Raw genomic sequence first — 26,437 nt, forward strand, 5'->3', positions numbered from 1 at the left:
CTCTTTTCTGGTTGTGTAAGTGTACATGCATGTATGAGCGCGTAAATACGCGTGTACACGCATACATCCACACACACACTTATTCATATTTATAGATGCATACATATTCATACAAAGATATACAAATATATACAAATATATGTGTATACATACATACATACACATATATATGTATGCATACATACATACACACATATACACATGCCTACTTGTACATAGTTGTTTATTCCCTATATCACTCATTTTTTATGACAAAAATTGTTTTCTAATTTTTTTGTATGGTGATAATATTGAGCAATACAATATGAAATAAGACATTTTTTAAGGTTATTATGATAGAAGCAGAGGAATCTAGTTCGGAGTGTAAGAATTTATATTGAGTACACATATAATTATTATTGCTATGACTCATATAAAAGTTTTATACTAATATACTTTAAATTTTACACATCTGATAAAGAACCATTTACCACACATTAATGGTTGTATAACCTTCGAGTGATTGGTGTCATATAAACATACATTTACAATGTTATTCAATTAACAGCATTCCTCAAAATATTAGTATGGAAATATATAACATACTTACTGCGGTTAAACCACTCGAGTGATTGGTGTCATATAAACATACAATTATTATCATGTTATTTAATTAACAGCATTCCTCAAAATATTAGTAAATACATAAAATTCTTAAACAAGGTGAATCAATTAAATGAAACAGCATTCCTCAAAATATTAGTATAGAAATATATAAAATAAATTCAACTAAGTTTCACCTTGTTTTTCATATCTTTAGCTTATATAAAAATGGCACATTATGTCAGGCTCAAAAAGTTTTTGCAAACTTGATATAATATGCCAAAATCAAGATATCTGAATGTTCATCATAATCAGTTGTATACAATTTGAAACACGTAAGGCCCATACTCCATAGTGTTTAATTTTTAGAACTCAATTTCATACTAGGTGATTTTTTAAGTTCATATGGTTTGATTGCAAATATCAAATAGGTATAACACAATAATAATAACTTTTTATTTTCTAATATAATATATCTTTCATCACAAAATTTAATAATTTCAAATGTATGTTACTAGCTGTACTCCACAGCGCAATGCTGAGGTTCAGTATATCTGGGCAGACAGAAAAAGAATAGCGCGTTTTGCTGATACGTCCCAAAGATGGAGCTTTTTAAAAAAATCATGTTTTTACCCTTCACAGGTGACATGTTTATACTAAAGATATATAAAAACACACGCGTATTCGAATACAACGTTGTATCAAAATTTCAAAGCAATCGGTGAAAGAACTTTCGGAGATTTAAGATTTTGAACAGACGAACATAAACATTTTTATTTACATAAATAAAAAAAGAGAATTTCAAAAGACACTATTATTCTTGTATTATTTCATTTAAAAAATCACATGTTTGGTTCCAGCGGAACTGTTTTTCAAGTAAATTCATTTTATGGTATTTGATTTGATCATTTTGTATTACGGATAGACTTTCTATTTTTCACGTCGTAGCAATGGAGTAGTTCAAAATGGCTTAGCCTTAGTTTGTCGACATTGTTCAATGTCAATCTATTCTCACCCTCACGCAAATAGCTTTTCAATTAAGTCTCTTTAATCTATTTGACTTTTTGTGGCTTCTTTTCAAGAATAAGAATTATTTCTTGAAACACTGTTCGCTCTTGGATGAACTGACTTATATTAAATAAATTATGTGTCCATAAGAACATGCATAGTTTTTCTATAATGTAAATGTAAATTAGTTTATGATCAAAGACGAAAAAAAACATAGTTATCTAATTTTAATAAATTAAAAAAGAATTTTTTTTTATTCATTTCATTTTCGGTTTTAAATTTCCGGGGCGTTTTTACGGATTCCGTTTGATGAATGAACTTTGACGTAAAACGGAAATTAAAATAAAAATCTAACTAAAAAAATTAGTGAGCATAGATTGCTTTGAATTTGCACTGAAAATACAATAAGAAAGTTCCATTTCCTTGTTTAAATTCGAATTGAAATATTTACGATTTACACCAGATTTTTTTTTCTTATCTAGTTAGTATTAATAACATCTCTTTCGTTCAATCTAATCTCGTATCTTTTCATCAAATTATGTATGTAGGTAGGTATCTTATCATTTAAGATTTTCATTTTACTGTTTCTGTGAACCAAATCGATGCCATTAGTATTTCGCGCGATAGGCTCGGATTACTTCGTAAATTGTCTGTTATGGAGATTGATTATGTGAAATCAAAAAATGCTAGCTTAGAATTGGAAATTGCACTATTATTAATCCGGAGACAGATTTTAATATAGCTAGTAGTCTAGGATTTAGTAATCTGGAGAAAAAATTATACCCAGAAAATGTAGAAAATTTTTAAAGAGATAGTAAAGAACTAACAAATTAAACCCACTGCTGGGTCTTGCAGGCGTCTTTGTGTTGTTCCTCGCGCAATTTAGTGAAGTTCCATGATGCAAGAGTTTTCCCTCTATATTGTATTTACAACAGCAATTATAATGTGTGCAAAAATATACTTATCACATTGGTATCCATACATTTTTATTTGTAAATAACCATTAATATACAAGTATGTGTGGCGTTTAACTAATTTTAAATTCAGTTATCGAATGAAAATAAAATGAATAATCGAATGAAAAGTAGCAACCTGCCATTAAAATAAATTTACTGCGAATCAGAACTTAAGAAATTGTATATTGAGATATGAAATTCGAGTTTATATCCCCCCTTACCTCCATTAAACAAAATTTTAACGAAATCGGTTGAAAGCACTAAAATTTCAAGATGACCACCGAGAGTTTTAAGTCCTTAAAAGAAAAAATAAATAATTGAAAGACCTGAGAAGCCACTGAAATAAAATAAAATATCTTTATGTTCCTTTTTATTGACAACAATGCTTCAACCGGCTAATGTTTGAAACATTATACTAAGCAGAATTCTTGCCTGAACAGACTATGCAATAATTACTATAGCGTATTATCCAAGGTTGATATTTTCAGTTGCGTACTTACCAAATACAAGAGGTCCATAAAATAATATTTCTCTGATGGTTTGTGAATAACGTTTATGTCTCTATTGTTTATATCTCTATTATGATTTGATTTATATCTACAACCTCTCTTCATGGCTATAAATTAGAGATGTTCCGACTAGTCGGTAAAGCCGACTATCCGGCCACTATTGTAGTCGGCGATTAGTCGGCGACTAATCGGCAAAGAGCGCCGACTATCCGGCTTCTTACGTTGTATGTATTTCTCAATAATATGAATGCGGGGGAACTACATGAAATAAAAACCTTGATTATATATATTTTCTTTTTATAATCAGTCTTATACATTAAAAAATGTAAAACAATCTTTCCTTTGGTAATCACTTTTTAAAATTACTTGCTTGTAAAGAAAACATAATTATTACATTTATTGAACAAAATTAGTATCTATCCTAATTAACATAAAAAAACAACATAATATCTTCTTATCTTCAATGAACATTTATAAGTATTTCTTATTATTAAAATAAAAAGTGGATTTTTTAAATTAACAAACTCAGTTATATGTATTAAATCAAGATTGTATGTACAAGATGCACAGTAATATATGTATATATTATATATATATATCCAAAAATTCTAAACATGAACTGTTTGATAAAAACAAAAAAAAATGAAAAAAACATATTTCTTATAACCATACCTACATAATCTAATCAAATCAAAGTCACAATTGTGACAACCAAAAATATCATAATCTCTTTATATTTTTTATAACTTACTTATATTTTTTAATTAAGGGTAAATTATGATGTAAGAAGACTAAAGCTTCTGCCCTTTCTGGTAGCAATCGATTTTTTTTTGTTTCATATATGTTTCCGGCCTCTGAGAACAGCTTCTCACTGTAAACAGAACTTGCGGGACAGCAGAGGTACACTTTGGCCATGCGCGACATTTCAGGGTACCTAGAACTATCCCCGAAACCGTAATCGGCTTAGCCGACTAGTCGGTCTTATTACAACCGACTAATCGGCTAGTCGGCTAGTCGGCGAAAGTCATAATCGGCACATCTCTACTATAAATGTATTGTATTGTAATTTTTTCGTTTTATATAATCTTTTGTTTTGTATCAATTTTTTTTATTCATATTCCTTTCTCACAAATTAAAATAACTTATTCCATATTATGCTGTCTCAGTTAAAGTCCCAAGGAGGAAATCCATAATTGGTTTTATTTTACTGTGTAATACTTAACTGATTGAATGTAAACTGTATTAAATTAAATGTAATTTCCCGAAAAATGAATAAATAAATAGATATTAAAGACGGGTTGTTTCACAGATTTTGAAGTTAATTTTTATGTCAAGTGTTCATAAAAACTGATTAGAAGTAAGTTGAACTGCTGGATAAACTAAAAACTTCTTTGAAAAACTTACTTAAGCTGCACTCTCGAAGGTATAGAAGATTTTACAAAAACTGTATGCCCGGGAAAAAGGCAAAAGAATACAATACACAACTTGGGAAAATTTATCGGAAAATTTAAAAAAACATTTTTCGACATATTTTCGCGCGAAAAACTTGTGACAAATGAGGGCTCGCTTCAACTGTTTCAGATTAAAGTTGGAGAACGACATTTCCCGGAGGGATTATATGAGTACAGAAACTACTAACCCTCCTCCTGATGAAATAACCATAAAGGGTATCTTACCTCGTTAAATTGCAACATTTGAGAACGCTTAGGATCTCGTGAATCTACGAATAAAATCAAAAGCCAAGTTATTACAACAAGTAACATAAAGCTTTTCGAGAAATCAGATCATGTTAAATCCTTCGAATTTATATTAAATATTATAAATCATTTCAGTTGTTAATTTTTCTTTGTACAGATCGCGCAATTTGAATATAACCTAACTATACACACATATTCACTTCAATAGTGTCCGCGCGTTAGATTACAGAGAAACTCTATTTTGTCTTCCTTAAGCTTAAGTAGGTACCTACTTATTACTTTCTGAAGAAAGAACTGTTTAAATAACAGTATTTGATTTTTTTAAATCATTTTTAGAAATGTTTTACATAATTTATTTATTTCATTTAAACGCTCATTCGGCTTTTACATACAATGCAATTTTTTTTAAATACAATAAAAATAAAGAGTTTACATAATATATAAGAATATACATAAAATATAAGATTTAACTATGCATAAGTTAACAAAATAAAGGTAACATGAAACATTAGAGTTTACGAAAGTTAGGTAACATGGAATTTAAGTAATGAAATAAAAATAGATGATCTGCCAATATCCTCTAAATCAATTGAATAAAAAAGTATGAAATTGTTGTTTACATTAGCCTATAAACTATTAATTAACAATCTCTCTTACGCAAGATTATGATAACAATCGACAAAAGGTCTAATAGAAAAACATTAATATCTAATGTAAAAATTCCATTAAACTTAGTTTAAATTTTGACACTGATTGGCAGCGGTAAACATCGATTGAACTATACTTATTAACAAGTCTGTGTAATCTTTTGATAGGCGAGTTTGCGAAATAGTTGTTAGCAGATTTTGAAACATTATACAGAACATTGTAATACCTAATACTACATTAAAATGAACTTGTTCAGTTTCACAAGTATGCAAGCAATGCGTATGTATGAATATTGTGTTCGTGTCAACTTTGACTGCAATATCTATAACTCGTAACCCGTAACACGTAAATAAGCTAAATCAAAATGAAAACAGAACAAATATTTTGTAAATTTATGAAATTGTTTTCCTCTACTTTTTTTTCATCTAAAGGGTAAAGGGACTTAAGCTAGTCTGAAGTAGGGGTAGAAAGGGGCTAAGTTTGTTCAGGTATACACCTGGGGTCGGAAGCCATCGCCCATATATCACCACCTCCCCCTACGCCGCCGCAGATGGATTTATCAAACAAAGTTCCCTCGGATTCAAAATTAGCCTGTCAAATGTTTAACTAAAATTATCAATAAGTAATACGAATATGTATTTAAAAGTTTACGAAATAGTTGAGTCGCTATGTAAGTAACTACCTACCTAATTCCTGGAGAACGATGCATAATTGCAAAGTAATACAAATATTATTAAGATGATTCTCAGAATCAGTGGCTGAGTTGGCATCGCGTTTGGCCCAGGAGTAGCGTGTTCAATTCCTAGGCTGACTAAGTCCTCCATCACAACACAAGTAACATTTTCCGCTTACTGTGGTGGTCGAAGGAGATTTTCAAATATTGTCAAGTTATCCATAAACCGGGATTGTTTTCTTTTTTAAAAATAAATAAATGATGTTCTATGGCGGACGACGTGGAATTGATTTTTATATTAATCTACGGTTTTATTTTGAAATTGATGAATTTTTGCACAGTTGACCTTCAAAACAGGAGGAAGGACACATTCTACATGAAATTTGCACTCTTGACGTTCAAAATATGAAGAAAAATACCGTCTACATCCTCTGTGTAAAGCCCGGGCAATGCCGGGGACTTCAGCTAGTATATATAATATTATTAATGTAATTTTTTTTTTCTCATTTAATAAAATATGTACTCTTTAATGAAAAATATGAAGTAAAATCGTAATAGATTTTCCTCACCATAGAGAGACAAGGCTCTTGTGTTCAGTGAGCGATATATATATGTATGTAATACATGTATATATTATTATATTCGTGCTTAAATACAAACAATAAAAACCAACGCTTACTAAATTTTAACAAACATTTACTAAATTTTAACTGATAATAATTTTAATTTTAACTAATACTGTTGGATGTTATGAAAATTATCGATTAAAAAAGAAACAATTTCAAATCCAGAAAAACGATTAAGGAGGAATTATTTGCATTTCGCATTTTAGGCTGGCCGCAAACATACGTTTTCCGTATTCGATTTACGAATTCGTTTTCCGTATTCGGAATTCCGTGAGACTAGCGCAAACGTTCGTTTTTCTTCATTCGGAATATAAAAACGTCAGTACAAGTGTTGCCAACAAGGGCGATATATCGCCATTTAGGCTACTCAGAGCGAGAATCGGCGAAAAACATCAATTTTAAACATGTCCCGAAATTCTTTAGCCACCCCCCCCCCCATGAAATTTATTTTTCTGGGGACAAATTTTATATTTTCTTGAAATTCTCTAGCCACCGAATTTTTTTTTATTTTCTGGGGACAAATTTTATTTTTTTTTAAATTCTCTAGCCACCCCCCCACCACGAAATTTTTATTTTCACGTGAAAGCATCAATTTTAAACATGTCCCACCTAACAGCAAATTCGGCTACTTTACGCTACTTTTGTATGAGAAACGGCGATATTAGGTCAAGATCCGTTGGCAACACTGAATTACGAACAGAAATTTCCGTACGTTTGCGTCGGCACAAACAAACTGTATGCAATAGCTGCGTTCCACATGACGTCATTAGGTTTTTTCCATTCGTTTTCTCCGAACGCGCCGGCTGGCATTCGGAACGTGCGTAAGGAATTTGTTCCGTTCGGAACTAAAACGAACGTGTGCGGCAGTTAATGTATTTTCTACTGATTCCGTGCATTCGGATGTCTGAATACGGAAAACGAATTCGGAAATCGAATACGAAAAACGTATGTATGCGGCCAGCCTTATATGCGTTATATTTTTTTAGTTCTGTCGAAACAAAACTTCCCAGTTTACATTTTGGCGGGATTTTTACAGGTGGTAGGGAAATAGTAACTTTATTATAAACATTAAACATCCCTTGACCTTTCAATAATGGTTCTAAAGTAGAAAACCATCATCTTCTTAATACATGTATATCATCTGTCATGTCAACTATTACAGTAATATATTCCAGTTTAGGTTTCAAACCTACTCCTGAGAAATTTTATTTATTGCCTAATTTGACAAAATATTTAGGAAAGGATTTCAACCAATATTTACCAACAACTTTAACTTTCACGAATATTACGGCTTCACCCTTTTCCAAGCTTGTAAACAACAATAGAATTAGTTATTGTTTATGGAAAATAAATGTTTTCACCCACGGAACAAACCACTTTTGTAATTCAGTGCTTCAAAACAAACTACATCCTTCAAAAATATTAAAGTTGAATTATTTCAAACAGTGAAAAGCGAATTAGTCAGTCATAGTTTCAGATATAAACATAATGCTAGAAGCCTTGAAATGTTTTCGCTAATGGTCGTTTTTTAAGTAATAAGAAAGAGAACAATTGTTATCACTCCACCTAAAAAAACCCCAAGCTAAATTATGTTTGAAATTCTTTCTTGATTTATTTATTTCGCTCCTTCAAGGCTTTTAAAATACGTAATTTCATTATTATAGAAAATTGTACAAATGAGTGTAATAATAAGTGTATAAAAATTGTATTATTTCGGCTACTGGCATTATACTTAGCTCTCTCGTTAAAAATTTAGGCGTATTAGATCTATCAAAAAATTAATAAATAAAAATGCAAAAATCAGTCATTTTAAATACATGTAGGATAACGAAAGATTTTTTTAATATTTTTGTTGAGGGATCAGTAGGATTTATAGGCCCTGTTAGGAGTTCTACCGAGCCGAACCCTCTGATATGAAAATATCTGGAGTCGGTGAATTATTTTCCCATTTGATCTCTGGTGAGTTGACGTGTTGTTCTTGTATTGTTTTGTATTTATTTTGCTTATATAATGCACTTGCATAATGTTGATTGACTAGATCAGGGGTCTCTAAACTACGGCCCGCGGGCCGTATCCGGCCCGCCAGTGTCTTCCATCCGGCCCGCGACATCTTATGACCAGTGTCATCAAGGACCCGCGACAGCTAATGGCTAAGACCTTGCTCAGAAGGGGCGAAAACTCCGCGAATTTTTTCGTGCGAATAAATAAATATGCTCGTTGGCGAGGTACTTGGCACCAATACATTGCGTCCACAAGTATCGCGCGAATATATCGAGAGGATTTTTTTGAAAAATCTTTATTTGATTCGCAATGATATCAAGGTCTGAGAAACGAGTATCAAAAATTATCTTCAAAGCTACGTTATCTAAAGCTATATTTTCATCCCTGAAAATTCTATTGTCTACCCCCCCCCCTCCCTAGGACAGAAAATATGGGTGTCTAGAAATTAAAACGGTTTTGGCCCTCTGAATTCACTGGAGTAGTCAATGTGGCCCTCCGGCTGAAAAGTTTGGAGACCCCTGGACTAGATGATCATTTGTGGAAAAGTGTGTGGAAGGGTTTAGTTTTACCTTTTTTGGGAAGATTTAACCTTGACATAAATTCGGAAATTAAACATAATAAGCAAAGTATAAAATTTGTAAGTATGTTTAGCAGGTACAATACAAGTATGTATTTTCATTATCATAGAATGTTGTTCAAATGAGTACAATAATAAGTTTACACTTTACAGTAAATAAAATAATAAGCAAATTATAAAAGATGTAAGTAGGTTTGATAGGTACAATACAAGTATGTAGTTTCATTATCATAGAAAGTTATACAAAGGAGTTCAATAAGTGTGTGTATACTAACGAGAGTGCAAAAGAGGAATTAGATACTATGAAAGTGGTTACAGAGCAATGTGTAATAAGTGTTTTATTGTTATAACCAATAAAAATAAACATGAAAAGTTTGTTTTAATGCAAATCTACTTACTTATAACGCCCGATAGGGTGTCTTGAAACATAGAACATAGCTAAATTAATACAACAATAATAGTGAACTGTCTTACATTTTTATTTAAGTTTATATTTTATTTTATGTCACGTGTTTTACTAATATTGTTTCACAAGTTTCATCAGTTTTATATAACTTCATGATTTAAAAACTTTTTGAATAATTTTTGATAGCTCTACAATATGAACCAAAGTATAATACAAACATGTATTTACATTATCATATAAATTTGTACAAAGGAGTTCGATAAGTGTAAAATATAATTTGTAATAGACTTTTCCATATATATTTGTACATTTTATACGACATATTCATAAAGATAAGCAAAAAAAGAAGAAAGATTTTATTAATCAGCAATCGACAAACGATCTTTTGCACATCCAAATAATTTCACTACATACATCAGCTATATTCGATGACAAAAAATTATTAAAGCCATATTAAGAAAATATTTGCAGAAATCTATTTTATTTCTTGTGAAGGAGGTGGATAAAGCATTCATCAAATAGAAAAAAAAAACACGTGAAATCATTAAAAACATCAGTAAAATTAATATTCCAGCATGTTGTTATTATAATAGCCAATGAATCACTTTAATGATAAATGATTCATTCCAGAACCTTATTTTCTTTGCTGTTAAAAATCATTATATTTTTTATTCAATTCTTATTTAGAAGATTTCCTGTTCATCAACAAAGGAGTTGAATTTTGTTAATAAACAAATATTATTTAAACATGAAAATAAAATAATTTTTATACACCACTTTTTATCAATAATAATCTACATGTTTCAAAACCAATGGCTTCTTAAAATACGATTTTAGAGCCCTTGAGCTGATTTTTCACAAAAACAACGCATTACAAATCAGCCAATTATTATTATTTTTATTATAAATAGAAGTATAAGCATCACCAAATATTATTTATTTTGTGATTCCGGTAACAATGATTATTATTCTCGGCGTAGAAATTAAACTTAATCATGAGTACCTATTCTTTATTATAAAATGTAGTGTTCTCGTTTTAACAAGAAAATGGTTACATTTTGAAACTAATTGTTTTCCTCTTTGCTTCGTTTTACAAATATTTCAGAGGAGACAAAAACAATTACAAATGCCGAGCATTATATCATGATAGGTTGAGAATAATTTATAATGATGATGGAGACATTCACTAATTCGGACGCGAAATAAGAGTATCACTCAATTTAAAATACGGAACATCAAGTAACCTTTGAACTTTCAAGAAATATTGGGTCTGCTCATATAATCTCTTGGATTTTTAAATGGTTTTGAGAATATTAATTATATAGGCTAAGAGAGACGATACTATCAAACGCCGCGTCTTATAAGAAAAGGGCAAGCAAATGAATAATATACGAAGAAAAAGAGAACATACAAAATATAATTTTGTATGTTCTCCTGGAATTTTGAAAGGGCATTTCTACTGACGAATTATACTGATAAGAAGTGTGTTGTCTGGTGTGCAAGAAGAAAAACTCAATTTTTTGAATGGAAAATATCATTATTTTATGACGGATAATCAATTTCGATTCGATGAAAATTGATGTCCTGACAGTTGGCCCCCCGATAGTTGGCCCCCGGACAGTTGATCCACCGGACAGACGATTCCTCTGCCAGTTGATTGCTCGGACAGTTGATACCCTAAATTATTATTTCTTCTGTAAGTTCTTATTGGTAAAGTAAGTGTGCATAGAGAATGTATGGCCGCACAACAAAAGTCAATCCATTTATATCTGCCTGTGTCTTGAGTGAAAATCCACCATGCAAATAATGTTGATGACAATGTCTCCAAAGGTGTATGCAGAGAGGATATACGGCCGTGGGTATAATAAAAGTCGATAGGGGATCAACTGTCCGAGGTTCAACTGTCCGGGCGATCAACTGTCAGCAGGCCAACTGTTGGGGGGCCAAATGTCGGGGGATCAATTGTCGAGTCACCTTAATTTCATCGATTGGCGGAGCGGGGCGAGGGTCATACCGGTATGGATCACTTTTCTGAAGATTCCGGAGGACGGATTCCATGATGTGGCATCTTCCGATGTATAAATCCTCCTTTTATAATAAGTTCCGTCACACTCCTTCCTTGAATACAGTAGAATCACTACTCTATCCAGGGCATATAACCTAAGTAGTGCGGAAGGAATTATATTACTATTCTGCCCTTTCTGCAGTTGACCTACAACAGTTTACACGTATAAATCGGAAAGCAAGGGCGTACCCTTTTACATCTGGAATACTATGTCGAGATCGTCTACTCAGAATACCTAATTTTACTCGAAGGGCTGTCATTATAGATAAATTCAAGTATATACACTAAACACGAATTTAATTACCATGTATCTACATTGCTCTAAAAACGTTGAGCTACGAGATTACCTTAGCCATTAAAAATGAGCTAGCGTAACTTGCTGTTAACATTAAGTATAATCTTTATAATTATTTTATAATTTTAATTTTTAAGTACAAACACTTGCAGATAGATATAATTGATCTAAAATCATGTTTTTGATGTCAAAATAAAAGGTCGTTTTGTATTTTCACAATCGTTGAAGGAACTGATGAAGGCTTGGGTATGTCATAATAATGATTAAATTTGGCTAATTTAAATAGCGCCGTTTTCGTGAAAAATCACCATATCATGTTGAATAGAATCCTTAGGATATATAGCTGATACACCTAACCCGACATTTTTAGATCAGTCTAGAAAATATGAGGTTAAAGACAGTGAATTCGTTTTCATACTGGAAACATCTCTTCTCACTGATATATCGTTCTTCATTGCTCACACAGATTTTGCTCTGAATTTTTAAATTATTTCTTATGTGCACGGAGAAAACTTATTTGAACTAATTTTTGTATTCCTGTTAAAAACGGGCCTTTAACGAATGAATTGAGAGATTTCCTAAGAAAATATAAGTAAAACACGATATGAGGATGTGTTCATAAAAAATTATAATATTGTCGTATTTCGTCAGGAAAAGCGCAGCTGCACATTCACGTTGTACCGGACAGCAGATGGATATACCTAAATAATTATTAAATAATTAAGAAAATGAATATTTGTCTGATGTCACTCATTGAGGCTTGTCTCGCACGATGAATCATCTTGCTAAGAATTTAAAGCACCGTACACGTGTCATATCGCCAGTTCAAGGGTGAATTAGTCGCACGACAAACCGTGGGACCTTAGCATATGTTTAGATTTAAGAATAATTGCTCCACATTAACACGTGTAGAAATTATTGAATTTGAACCCAATAAATACGCCAACAACTGGCTCAACCAGTCAGTTCGACAACATTCGCAAGTTGTGTTTCTATTCAAATCCTTACCCAAGGTACCCCCAGAGGAAACCGGCATTTACAGTTAATGTCACTGGCGTAGGTGTCCAGTACACACGTGTTCCGATATATTATGAAAACACTAATATTTTACTAGGAAATGGCTTTCCATTACAATTTAAAATAGGATTTTAATAAATCAGCCATACATATTTTTCCCCGTGTGCGCGGTAAGACATATAATTGTCCTGTAAATTCACTCAATAAAGTACTTGGAGGTTAAGACTTATGAACTGCTTTTGTTGAAGGTTTATTTAAATTCGTGTAAAGATGTGTTTGGTATAAAATTGCCTTAATTTGAAACGTCAATAAAATTACAAGCCCTTCGGTTTTCATTTGCCTATTGGCGTTTCCAAGGGCCATTTATCTGGTGTGAGCTCATTCGCTTGTTGGTTATTAACGTGTTTCACAGTCGACTGACAGCCTACATAACTTTCCAAAATACGTATTTAGTGGTCATATTAATGATTAATGTCCAATTTGACACTTTTACGCCCCTACCACATTTTATAGCACCCCTGTTAATGAAAACGTGATGGGAAAAACGCCAGGGCCAGTTAGATTTAAATAATAATGGCCCCAAATTTCTGCTGGAGACGTTATTAACTAGTTCTGTGCTACGATAGTAAAAGCCGATAAATTAACCTACCAATTATGTATCTTTCAGTTAACCATTCTTTTGGCGAAGATTCAAGATAGCCAGTTTAAATATAGAACAGTTTACTGCAGTACGAATTTGAAAGGAAAATTTATTCGTTGCGATTTCTTGAGCTTCTCAATTGACGTTTTCCTTTATTTCATCCTGTCGTAAAACGCTGAGGGAGAATGTATTTTTAAATATAGTGCAATCTTGGAAGTAAAAATTAACCCACTTTCTGACCTCCGATCGACCTGAAACTCGGCAGATACACTCGTTGTTCTATTCAAGCACACAGGCATTTCTCTGAAATTAGATGACATCATAAAAATTTACAGCAGTTTATATACGAAATAAATTTTGGTACCATCTGATCAGGATTTGGCTAAGTGATAGCGCGGTTCACTTATTATAGACAATTCCTGGGGAGAAATGTTCAATCCTCGCTAAATTATATTTTATTTTTTGAAGTTTACACCAGTTTATTATTTATTATTATTTATTTATTTACTATTTTTTTTATTTTTTTTTACGCCCGGAGAGGAAAAATACATCTGTTAATGAAAATAGATGTATTCGGATTTTTTTATTTCTGAGGATGTCGCACTTCGCAGTTTAAATTTTAATTTGTGAAGTGATATTCGGTTTTATGATTACAAAGTAAAATTTGCTAAATATTCGGGATTTGAATTAATGTGACAAAATAATGACATTAAAAAATAAAGTTAAACCTATACTTAATAAGGTACAAACTAACCTACTGCCCCTAACTACTAACTAAAAATCATAACTTTTAATTGATAATAATTTTGTGGAGAATGATGTTGGAAGTGTGGCCGTATTTTGGTCGGTACTGGTTCGCGTTTTTACCTTTGTCGTGTTAACTCGCATTTGAAACTAATTAATTAAACTTAGAGGTGATGCCACTTTAGCACCCGAAAAAATTGCATAGTTTCAACACAATACTTTACGTTTATTTTGCGGGTATGTGATGCAGACAATACCATTGAGTTGCCTTATAATGCAGGGATTAGAAAGAAATGGCTGGGAAATGCGAAAACTTACCTTTATCCGATTCTTTCTTCTCAATGCCTCTTATTTGGAGCATGCACATAATATAATTGTCTTTCAAGCATATATGAGAATGATTCACAAACTAACTGCCAAGGGTTTCATGAAACTATCGTTTTGCGGATTTTCCAAAGACCGCGCATTCACCGGTGGAGCGGGACTGATATTCGACAAATATTCGAATATTTGAAGCACTGATTTTTGTCTGTGGTTGGTCGGGGTTTCGGGAATTGGGTTTAAAAGGAAATATGGGCGCATATTTTTAGGCAACTCCACTTGGTACAGTTACCAAACCAATTAATTTATACGTAGGTACCAGTCGGCGCAACCAGAATGAATTACAAAATCTTTTAGTCTTTTTTAAATCCTTTTTCAGGTAATACAAGATTTGTAATTTTTTTTTTCAAATTAGTGGCGCCAGAACTCACCAAAGGAAGACTTCTATCACGGACGTTTTCGGCCAGTTTGAAAAATGTAGATATATATAGGTAGGTACACGTTTTTTGTGTGGCAATTTCTCGTGGCTTTTTCGATAAAAAAGTGATAAAATTTTCGTACTCTGCTTATTTCTTAATAAGCTAAAATTATTTAACGATCACTACTTACCAACTTAATTACTACATTAAACATTGAACATTGAATGCATTAAAGTTAAATTTTCAAGTTCAAAGTTCAAAATGCCCCTTGATAATTTATGTTGCCGCTATGTTTGATTTTGATAGTAGGTATGAAATGACGTTTGCCGAAAGATTTCGCTTCAATCTTAATTCGTACAAATTATTTAAATAACAAAAAACTAAGAACCCAATAATCTTTTTGTGAAATTTTATCCTCCTGCTCCGATGTAAAGGGTTGTTTCTTATTAAAACCAATTAAGATAAAACGTAGTGTTACTCCGTTAATTGGGCTATTTAGCAGTGAGCGTAATATCAAAATTTTACCGTACATGTATTTACCTCTAGTCCTCAATGACCTTATAAGTTGACGTTTTCCCCCTCACCTGGTTTTATGGCTGATTTTTAAAAACATTCCAGTACCGACCAATCTAAACAGTGCGTGTAAACTTTAAAATTAACACCGAAATCAAAAATATTGGTTTAAGATAATATTTATCAAAAAGAAAGTGCATTATCTCGCAGTCAAAAGAGATCGGAAGTATCAATGCATTTTTTCCTTTTGCTTTGTCTGGTCGGAGCAAATTCGTCTTCCAGTAAGTTCAATCCATGAGTATTGGGAAGATCATTTTTTAAAACAACAATTTGGGGCAGTTAGCAAAATATTCAGTTCGGGTTCTCGTGGATTTTATCATTAACAATTTAATCAACTGTATGAATATAAAATATATACCTAATAGATAACTTCAAAGCGGCCGGCGTATCGATTAAAGTAATAATTGATAAAAATCTTACTTTTCTTTCTAGCAAAACGACTACGCCATGCTACAAATTACGATAACACTTTTTAGGTATAAGAGGACTATTCTATTGTTATTGTATTTCGATGCATTTCAGCCGATTGTGCAACGTCATGTCAGTCAGGGAAGGGTCTTAAATCTGGACGCAGCACTAGCCAGCCTCCAAATTGTAATCTCACGCACAGAATAAGCACTTAAAAGCGTTCTCTCCTTGTAAAACTTTTGTGCCTTAATTCTAAGACATTAAGGCACCATTTTAGCAAAAAATATCATATTTACGAAATCTTATACCCTTAATTTACCTGTCCTTAGATCTCGAAACAAAATCTGTTGCTAAGAATTGTTCAAAAGTAATTTACACGGAAAGCATATTACGATCTGCTAATTTTTTTCAGAAAAACTACCTTCCTGAAACATAGATTAAAACAGAGCATTTTTCTTAACGGTATCGTTTAGTTATCGTGGAATATTGGTAAAAACTATTTGTCGCGTAAGTAACTAGTTGGATTTTATTAGATCAAATTTGAAAACAAATCGGTCGGTAGGGGATTAATATCAGCTGTTTAATGTTTTTTACGAAGCGTAGGTCCGGCCCCAAATGATTTTTTAACATAATAGTTACCTATGTAAACGGAAAAAAGAAGAAAAAAAAATCGAAATCCTCAGATCGAAAAGCAAAAGTTTTTTTGGGTTCTTTGTGATGTTGATTCACCAGTTTACCGCTTTTACTATGGGGTTCCGGACACCGTGCACATGAACTGCAAAATAGTGTGATTATTTTTTAAGCATTCAGCTGAAATTTTTTTTAGGTTTTCAAACGACGCCACATTTAAAAGTTAGCCATAATTTGTTTAAAAAATATTTAAAAGTTAAATCCACTCGTTCTATGTTATTTGAATGGAAATTAGTTAGATAATAATGACAGGGCATTCAAATCTAAATTATACTCACATAGCAAAACTTAAAAAACTAAAAACTTTCTAAAATTTGTATTTTCATACGAATCCTCTCAAAATTTCGCCTTTAAATTGTACTTCCAGCCACGAAGATAAATTTTTATCTTGCAATCTAAATCTTAGCAATACACAAGACGACTATTTTTATCGAACTCTATAAAATATTTTGATGTATCTATCCTAAAAATGAATACTTTTACGTGATAATTATAGTACTTATAATATTTTACTTAATTTTTTTTTCGAAATTTCGACTACTTGGCTTACGTTTCTTAAAGGTCCCTAATATCCTCGGCCCAATATTTTTCTTATTAGTCATCAATGATATTGTTGACCAATTTAATTATGTAGAAGTTCTGCTATTTGCTAACGACTTAAAAATATATAAAATAATGCAAAATGTATACTATTGCCAAATTTGACAGACTAACTTAGATCAACTTCATTAATAGTGTGGACAAAATCCTTTATTTTTAAATATTCAGAAATGTCAAGTAATACGATTTTCCAAAACTCATTATAATATCTCAGATGAATATATATTAAATAATATAAAATCGTGTCACTAATTCGTTACTTGGATATAATATTCGATGAAAACTTATCATTCATTGTACACAATAACTATATAACTAATAAGGCTTTAAAGATGTTGGCTTCCTGAGCAGAATTTCAACTTATTTTAATTCCTTAGATTGTATGAAAATCCTCTATATTTCATTAGTGAGAAGTCACGTGGAATATGATTCATATATTTGGTCCCCTTTGTATAAAGTTAACTCTAACAATATAGAAAAAATTCATAACAATTTTTGTTAGGTAGATAAATTTTAAGTTCAAAATTCCAATTGAATACATTAATTATGTCGGTTTGATGAATCAATTGCATCTAATAACACTGTCAGACAAGAGAATTATGTCACACCTGATTGTGTTACACAGAGTCATTAACAACTTAATTGACAGTCCTGTAATCATTGCCACTATTAAATTCCTTGTGCCGACTAGGAACACAAGCCAAAATGTAACATTCTTCTGCAATAAATACACAACCAACTATCAGACACACTCACTAACCAATAGGTAATCCTATTGATATATTTATCGACTCCATTTATAGAACTAAGCGTAATCTAATCAGCACTTTGTTGATCCTATAAATTATAGTAGCGTTGGTAATATAGTTTTAATGATTTGTCTTTTATGTAGTACTGTTATAGTTTCTATATTATTTTATGTTACATGTTACATGTTATACAAATATTGTTTCATATTCAGTTTATCAGTTTACTGTTATTCTATGCTCTAAACTTTTTTTGTATAATTTTAGATTTTGAAATATTTAGTCTATTGTTTTCATAAAAACCATGCCAGCTGGGCGTAAAACCATATAAATTAAAATAATTAAAAGTGGGCTTTAAGAAACGTTGAAACGTACCTACTTACTTTCAATGAGAATATTTATAAATAACAATATGTGATCTTTTTTATTTAATTCGCACCCCGAATAATTCTGAGACCGCATCTTATGTTTATTAATTTGAAGTTAGTACCCGGTCCCTCTACGAAAGTCTACGGAAATTTGGCTATTGCTTCTTGTTACATGTTTGAAAGTAAAAATAAATTAAACGCGTGTTGAATATGAGCTTGATTAATGGTTCCTTAATAATTCCAGTCTTAACTTATTTTTGACAAAACATTATAGGTGTTGACAGCTCGGGGTAAGTTATTATTTTTGAACTTAAGTTAAAATTATTACTATTCAAGCTTTACGAGAAATTCGGGTTAAAATAAATCAATTTTGGCAATAAGTTAAAAATCACAGATAATATTTTAGACAGGTTATTAATTTAATTTTAAAAATAGAAAGGATTTGTTAAAAGAATTAGAAATAAAAACTTCTTTGATTATTCCCTGTAATGAAATTGAACCATTTAAAAATATATTCTAATTGTGAAGTCCATCGTTTCTTTCCAGGGTTCGAGTTACTGCGACCCGCGGGCTGCATATTCGTATTCTGAGTTTGCTGTTAATTAAAGCTGGGAACTCGTACACATATTCATTCCCAAGTTGAAACCAGTTTTGTGTTCCGATTGTAGTGATATGCCAGTTGCGGGTTCATCTACTGACACATTGGGAAGGAAATCATTTTCATGTTCATTTGTACTTTAAAACTCGATTCACCCCTTCGCCCGAAAACTTAAGTGCGGTCCGCGGGTGATACTTCATTCATCCAAATGCCCCACCACGGTAAAAAGCTTTATCCTTAAATCCCTTCTTTAGCCCAATGTTTTCATGTTTTCTGCCAAGGTATGTAAATATGGATTATAGGTAAATTCTTCGAAAATCAATTCTTCAAAATCAATTTACCAAAATCAAATGTTCAAAGGACATATTTTTCGAGTGGCAGTTCTTCGAAGTACACATTTATGGAAGTCTCAATTCTTAGAATAGAAATTCATCGACTTAAAAAAAAACACTTGATTTCAACTTAAATATCACACAGAGGCTTCGTGTAGCGAGTTTTGGCATATTTAGGAATTTCGAAGAATTGAGATGTTCTAAGAATTGCATGGTTGAAGAAAACGTAGTCGAAGAATCAATGGTTTCGAAAAACTGATTTTCGAGAATTGATTTCGAAGAAAACGTTAGATACCGTAACCTGTTTATTTGATTATATTCTAAAGTTATATTCCTAAAACTATACTCCTTAGACTAAAAGGTAGCCAGCCCTACTTAATCATAGAAGACGATAAGGTTCTGTTGTCAACTTTGACCAATCGTAATAATGTGTACGTTGTTTTGATTATATGGTCAAATAGAATAAAATTTGTTGTGAAAATTTCATTTTGTCAATACAAAACATCTCATCACAATCGAGGAGTAGATTAATTTTTTTGTTTTTTTTTTTAATACAGCGGTCATAGATGTTACTTAAATTTAAGTTTTTTTTTACAAGAAGGCGATTATTATTCATTTCAAAATAAACAACATAAACTAAATTCAAGTCTATGTTGTTTGATAATTAAAAAAATGTGACGATATAATGAAATTAGCAATACTTAAAATAGTTTTCAAATCAATTTGAAAGTGCGTAATTTGGGTTCCTGGATAAATAATCCAAATTTTAAAGAATACATATTTCCTTGCTTCAAATGATCTCGAACATCAATTTAATCGTTTCTAAGAACTTATTCATAAAATTATTTGAGGAGAGAATAGAGTGAACAATGACTGTAATAGGAGAAAGAAAACACACAGGCCGACAACTCGTTCCACAGCCGAGCTATTGAACTCAAGAACCAGTCGTGGAAACGACCCGTTCTCATGTGTAACGCGTTTATAAATGAATTATTTTGTAACTTTCTCACAAGAATAAATAATGAGAAATCACCATGGGTTTGGTAGCACTCGCGTAAACAAGATTATGAAATTACCTTCTTAAAGAAAATATTAGATTAAGAACTTATTCATATATACTCTAAACACCACAGAAATTACCAAAACCCTCCACTGAAAGCCTAGCCCACCTCACCATAGAATTTAATATGATACTAAGACAATGCCATGTAACTTTGTAAGTTTTTACCACTTTTATTGTTGTGGTTAAAACCAGGTGATGATCATCTATAATTAAAATGGTGCCACTAAATGAGTTTGCAGTTTTTGAAGAAAATATTTAAAATGATTTTTATATATACAATAACAGAAGAATATCATTTATATTTTTTATTGGAGACACTTTTCTTTAACTTTTGAAGGTTATGTCCATCAATGTAATATAAAATTGAATAAGAAGATATCAAATCCAAACCAAACATGAAACAGAAAAACACACAGAAAATAAAAATAATACCGTCTCAATTGGGAATCGAACCTAGGATCGATCATTGGGACCTAATTATCATACGTCATATGTAATAAATAAAAATCGGATATGTTTATCCGAGACACTTTCTAGGTTACAAACTAATTCTTTAGAACTTTGTGATCATTAAGAGCTGCCAAAAGTGCGCGAAAAATTTGTTGCAAGATTGTTTGTTCTGATTTTGAAATATGAGATCGACAGGAACGACGTATAATAATTGGTTCCATGATAACTCAACATAGTGACAATTCAACACACTTTTAAAAAGTGATATAAAGTCATTAGAAACGATGAATTTTTTTTTTAATCGAAACCTAACCTAACCCAACCTAACCTAACCTAACCTAACCTAACCTAACCTAACCTAACTGAACCTACTTAACCCAGTTAATAAAGTTTTTGTTTCATCACTTTCAATGACTTTAGGTAGGTATATAACTTTTTGAAGATGTGATGAATTATCATTGTGATGATTTATCCGGCCACCATAATAATTAGGTCCCAATGGTCGAGTGGATAAATAAGTTTTCCCGGTATGACAGAGATTCTGGGTTCGATTCCCAGTTGAATTCGTAATTTTTATTTTTTATTTTTCGTGTCTTCTTCTGTTTCATGTTTCGTTAAGATTTGTTAGTCTTATGTTTTTCTTTAACCAAAATGTTTGTTTCAGATTCTGGCCGAACTTTCAAAGCGATTTGTAGTGTAGTGTGAAATCAGTGAATAGTGTGTTATACAAATGATAAGATAGGCCGCAAAAGCTCGCAGTGATGAGTGGGCCAAGCGGCATGCAAGGCCACGGCACTCCCTCGCCCAAGTTGCGGCAGCAGACCAAGAAGTGTCAGTTCGCGGCGGCCGAGTGCGGCGTGCGTCTGGACAAGTGCGCGGGGTGGCTGTGCCGGCGAGGCGGGCAGGACCTTGACGCAGCCGCGCAGGAGGCCATCGCGCCGCCCACTCCGCCACCCACAGGCTCGTGCGACGACTCGCAACCGCCGCCCAAGAACTGCTTCAGACTTGTGATGCTCGGGTAAGCTAAATACGCTCCCAATTTTTTTTTGAGAATTTAATGCAGATACCTTTTGACTATTATTTGATTTATTAAAAATCTCCTATCAGAATTTTTTGGTAATCCTATTAAAAACGGGACTGCAAGCCAGCTCCTGAAATATTAAATTCAAAATAATATCGGAACATGTCCATTTGCGTTTGTCTTAATAATCTATCACTACGAAATGCAAATAAAATATGAATACGGGTTCGGAAATCGTGACAAAACATTGGTATTTTACTTAAAATTTATCAGGATAGTTATAAATGCATTCGTTAATTGCCTGCAATACCGTTTTTAACAGGAATACGCACAATGTAAAGAGATTTTTAATAAATAAGCAATATTTTTATCAGCAGTTGATAAATAATTAGTTTTTCAAGAGACAGAAATGTTTCTTTTTTTACGACAGGAAAAAAAACTTTTTTCACCATAAGGAAAATAATTTCCTTCAAAGTCTATTTCATCTTTGGGGATTCTTTTTGGGGGGTCGTTTTTAGGAGATTAGGGTTTTGAAAAGAGCCAAGTTGTAGGAAAGAGGGGACACAGAGGCCAGCTAATCGTTCCACAACGCGACAACGAGTCCACCAATATTGGGAGTTACCAATGTTGGGCACACGTTTGGCATGTTTGGCGACTACGCACCAGTGCCAAAAGGGCTGATATGGCTAGTTCCCCGGAGCATCTTCCATTGAAATACCTGTGTAGAACAATGAACATATTTTTTCATGAGCTTTCCACGTTATTCGCTTACGACCTTTTGACTTGTATCGATGTAGGTACTTAAAGAAATGATCGCAATGAGAAAAGTGAACTTACCCGCTAACTATTTATTTTAAATTAACACTTGTAAATATAGAAGGATAAGTAATTTAGCGTAGCAATGTAGGAAAACAGTGTTTAATAATGAAAATGTATAAAGGACATCACCATTAATTGGAGAAGAGCTTTTACTTTTTTCTATTGAAGAAAACGAGAGAATCGATAATGCACGTTTGAATTCTTCGAAATTATATAAAAATAATTGGGGCAATCTTCTTATTTGGTTAATCTCCCCATTATTTATGCAAGCCCGACTGAAGTGGAATGAGTCACTAGAAATAATTGCTCTAGGTATTATTATGACGCAAGTGAGTAAGGGCAGTAAGTTAAATGATTAAGAAATTTATTTAGGGTCGTACGGTTAAAACAAGTTGGTCAGAAATAGTGAAAACGTTACAGTCCAACGATTTCCTTTCGTTTACCCCTATAAATACTCTGTAACTGATGCTGCGAAGATGTTTTCTCTGGTGGAATCTAGTCCTGTATAAACGTCGTAAGCAATTAACAAATAACCTATATTAAGTGTTTCAAACATAATTTATATAAATTTTTAGTAACTAGGGTTACTGACAAATGAGATAATAAGTCAGTGTTTGAAATGCAACGGCTAGAAATGTCGGCACAGTCACAGTCAATGTGAGTACATGATACATATAGCCCAGTCAATGAGACCCAATGTCGGAACTAATTCCCCGGAAGCTGAATTTTTCACAGATGTTAGAAGACCTTTAGACATGTATTTTTACAAAAGTCCCCGACTTTCCCCCTTGTGCTTCCTTCCCCACCCCCTCTTGAATATATTTTTCAAAGCCTTTCGGAATACGCTAATATCTCCTTAATGGTTTTATAAAATCAGATTATTTATTTTTTGTTTAGTTTCTAATTAGTTACTCTAAAAAATTGTACTCTTTCATTTTTGCGAGAAAAGCTATACAATCTCTACAATTTATTAGTAAAGGAAAAATATCAGTTTTTAAAAGAGCATTTCAGAATATATTTGCACATAACTTTTTTCTGAGCCTGTTAACGAAAAAATATTAATCAACAAAACTTGTAGACAATATTTTTAACTATAAAATAATGTGTATAATGATGGGTTTTAATTTATAATAAGGCACGTAGGCTGTTAATAAGAAGCACGGCGCGCGGCGGCTCGAACGCGCAGCGGTTCGCGGCCCAGCGAGAAATTACTAAAACCTAAGGGAAGTAATGATTAATTCATGTGTTTGCTTTTTTTATAACGAATTCGTCTAACGTTGAAGAGTTTTATTGTTATTTACCAGTTTTAGTTCGGAGGGGAGGGGGGTAATATAAATATTTTCCCCTACCTAATGAAGCGCTTTCATTATCCACCAACCACCGTGCCCCGGTCTGGCTAAACAGTCAAATTATGTTGTATGATTGTTTGTTACTTATTATTTAAATAAAGTTATGTGAAATAAGCCAAAAAAACCTACAACAGCGTGGGACTACCCTTTCACAACATTAAAATATTGCAGACCTTATGTTATGGCGAAGTTCTAAAAAATCATTTGTGGAAATTCTCACTTGTTTTATTATGTGCACCTATCAACAATAAAATACCGAAATAAAAAATCACTTAAAATAGTGCATAGACCTAAAATGGTTTACTTTCAAAGAAGCTTCTTAAAATATACCTCAAAAAATATTATAATGACAAAGAGGTTTGTAAATTATATTATATACTTACCAATATTATCTATGACAAAATTAGGCAAATATTCAAATAATTTTCTAGTCAAGAGAGTCTTCCATTTATTCGTCATACTGGGGTGTGTTCAGACATGATAATCCGTTACGGTTGTAGCACATGGCAGAGCAGGTAAATCCAGATTTTCTGCAGCCACAGTAACTTAAATAATCTGATTTTATAAAACCATTAAGGAGATATTAGCGTATTCCGAAAGGCTTTGAAAAATATATTCAAGAGGGGGTGGGGAAGGAAGCACAAGGGGTAAAGTCAGGGACTTTGGTAAAAATACATGTCTAAAGGTCTTCTAACATCTGTGAAAAATTCAGCTTCTGGGGAATTAGTTCCGACACAAAACCTTCATTGACTGGGCTAATAAATGGGAACTTGAGAACACTTCACTATGTACATTTGACAGATTCACACAACGCAGAACATTTGATGGAGAGCGTCCGCTTTATCAGTTTACCGGAGCATGCCGAAGTTGCACAATGCAACCTTTGATCGCATTGTTGGAGAGCATCTACTTTACCAGTTTACCGGGGCATACCGATGCTGTACAGTCAACCTTGGATCCCATTGCTGGAGAGCATCCAAATTACGAGTTTACCGATGCTGTACGTTCAAACTTGGATCCCATTGCTGAAGAGCATCCACATTACGAGTTTACCGATGTTGTACATTCAACCTTGGATCAGATTGTTGGAGAGCATCCATACGAGTTTACCGATGCTGTACGTTCAAATTTGGATCCGATTGCTGGAGAGCATCCACATTACTAGTTTACCCCTGCTGTACGTTCAAACATGGATACCAATGCTGGAGGGCATCCACATTACGAGTTTACCGATGCTGTACATTCAACCTTGGATCCCATTGCTTGAAAGCATCAAAATTACGAGTTTACCGATGCTTGACGTTCTTATTTGGATCCTATTGCTGGAGAGCATCCACATTACGAGTTTACCCCTACTGTACGTTCAAACATGGATACGATTGCTGGAGAGCATCCACATTACGAGTTTACCCCTGCTGTATGTTCAAATTTGGATCCGATTGCTGGAAAGCATCCACATTATGTGTTTACTGACGCTGTTCATTCAACCTTGGATCCCATTGTTGGAGAGCATCCAAATTACGAGTTTACCGATGCTTTACGTTCTAATTTGGATCCAATTGCTGAAGAGCATCCACATTACGAGTTTAACGATGCTGTACATTTAACTTTGGATCCGATTGCTGGAGAGCATCCACATTACGAGTTTACAGATGCTGTACATTCAAATTTGGAATCCATTGTTGGAGAGCATCCAAATTACGAGTTTACCGATGCTGAACGTTCAAACTTGGATCAGATTGCTGGAAAGCATCCACATTATGTGTTTACTGACGCTGTTCATTCAACCTTGGATCCCATTGTTAAAGAGCATCCAAATTACGAGTTGACTGATGTTTTACGTTCTTATTTGGATCCGATTGCCTGAGAGCATCCACATTACGAGTTGACAGATGCTGTACATTCAACTTTGGATTCCATTGTTGGAGAGCATCCAAATTACGAGTTTACCGATGCTTTACGTTCAAATTTGGATCCGATTGCTGGAGAGCATCCACATTACGAGTTTACCCCTGCTGTACGTTCAAAATTTGATCCGATTGCTGGAGAGCATCTACATTACGAGTTTACCGATGCTGTACATTTTACTTTGGATTTCATTGTTGGAGAGCATCCAAATTACGAGTTTACCGATGCTGTACGTTAAAACTTGGATCCGATTGCTGGAGAGCATCTACATTACGAGTTTACCGATGCTGTACATTCAACCTTGGATCCCATTGCTTGAGAGCATCCA

General features: G+C 32.8%; 1 protein-coding gene across 1 annotated transcript in view; it reads left to right on the forward strand.

Moving 5' to 3' along the window:
• LOC149422337 (GTP-binding protein Rhes) overlaps positions 1 to 26,437 on the forward strand; it is a 205,888-nt gene that overhangs the window by 20,433 nt on the left and 159,018 nt on the right. Inside the window, exon 2 of the mRNA XM_089633733.1 lies at positions 21,677 to 22,030. Within this exon, the coding sequence (XP_089489859.1) occupies positions 21,774 to 22,030 (257 nt within the window). The 5' untranslated portion in view covers positions 21,677 to 21,773. The remainder of the gene's footprint in view (positions 1 to 21,676; positions 22,031 to 26,437) is intronic.

This window comes from Hesperophylax consimilis, chromosome 7 (genome assembly GCF_061612785.1).
Source record: "Hesperophylax consimilis isolate HC1 chromosome 7, BYU_Hcon_1.0, whole genome shotgun sequence".
NCBI classification, from domain to species: domain Eukaryota; kingdom Metazoa; phylum Arthropoda; class Insecta; order Trichoptera; family Limnephilidae; genus Hesperophylax; species Hesperophylax consimilis.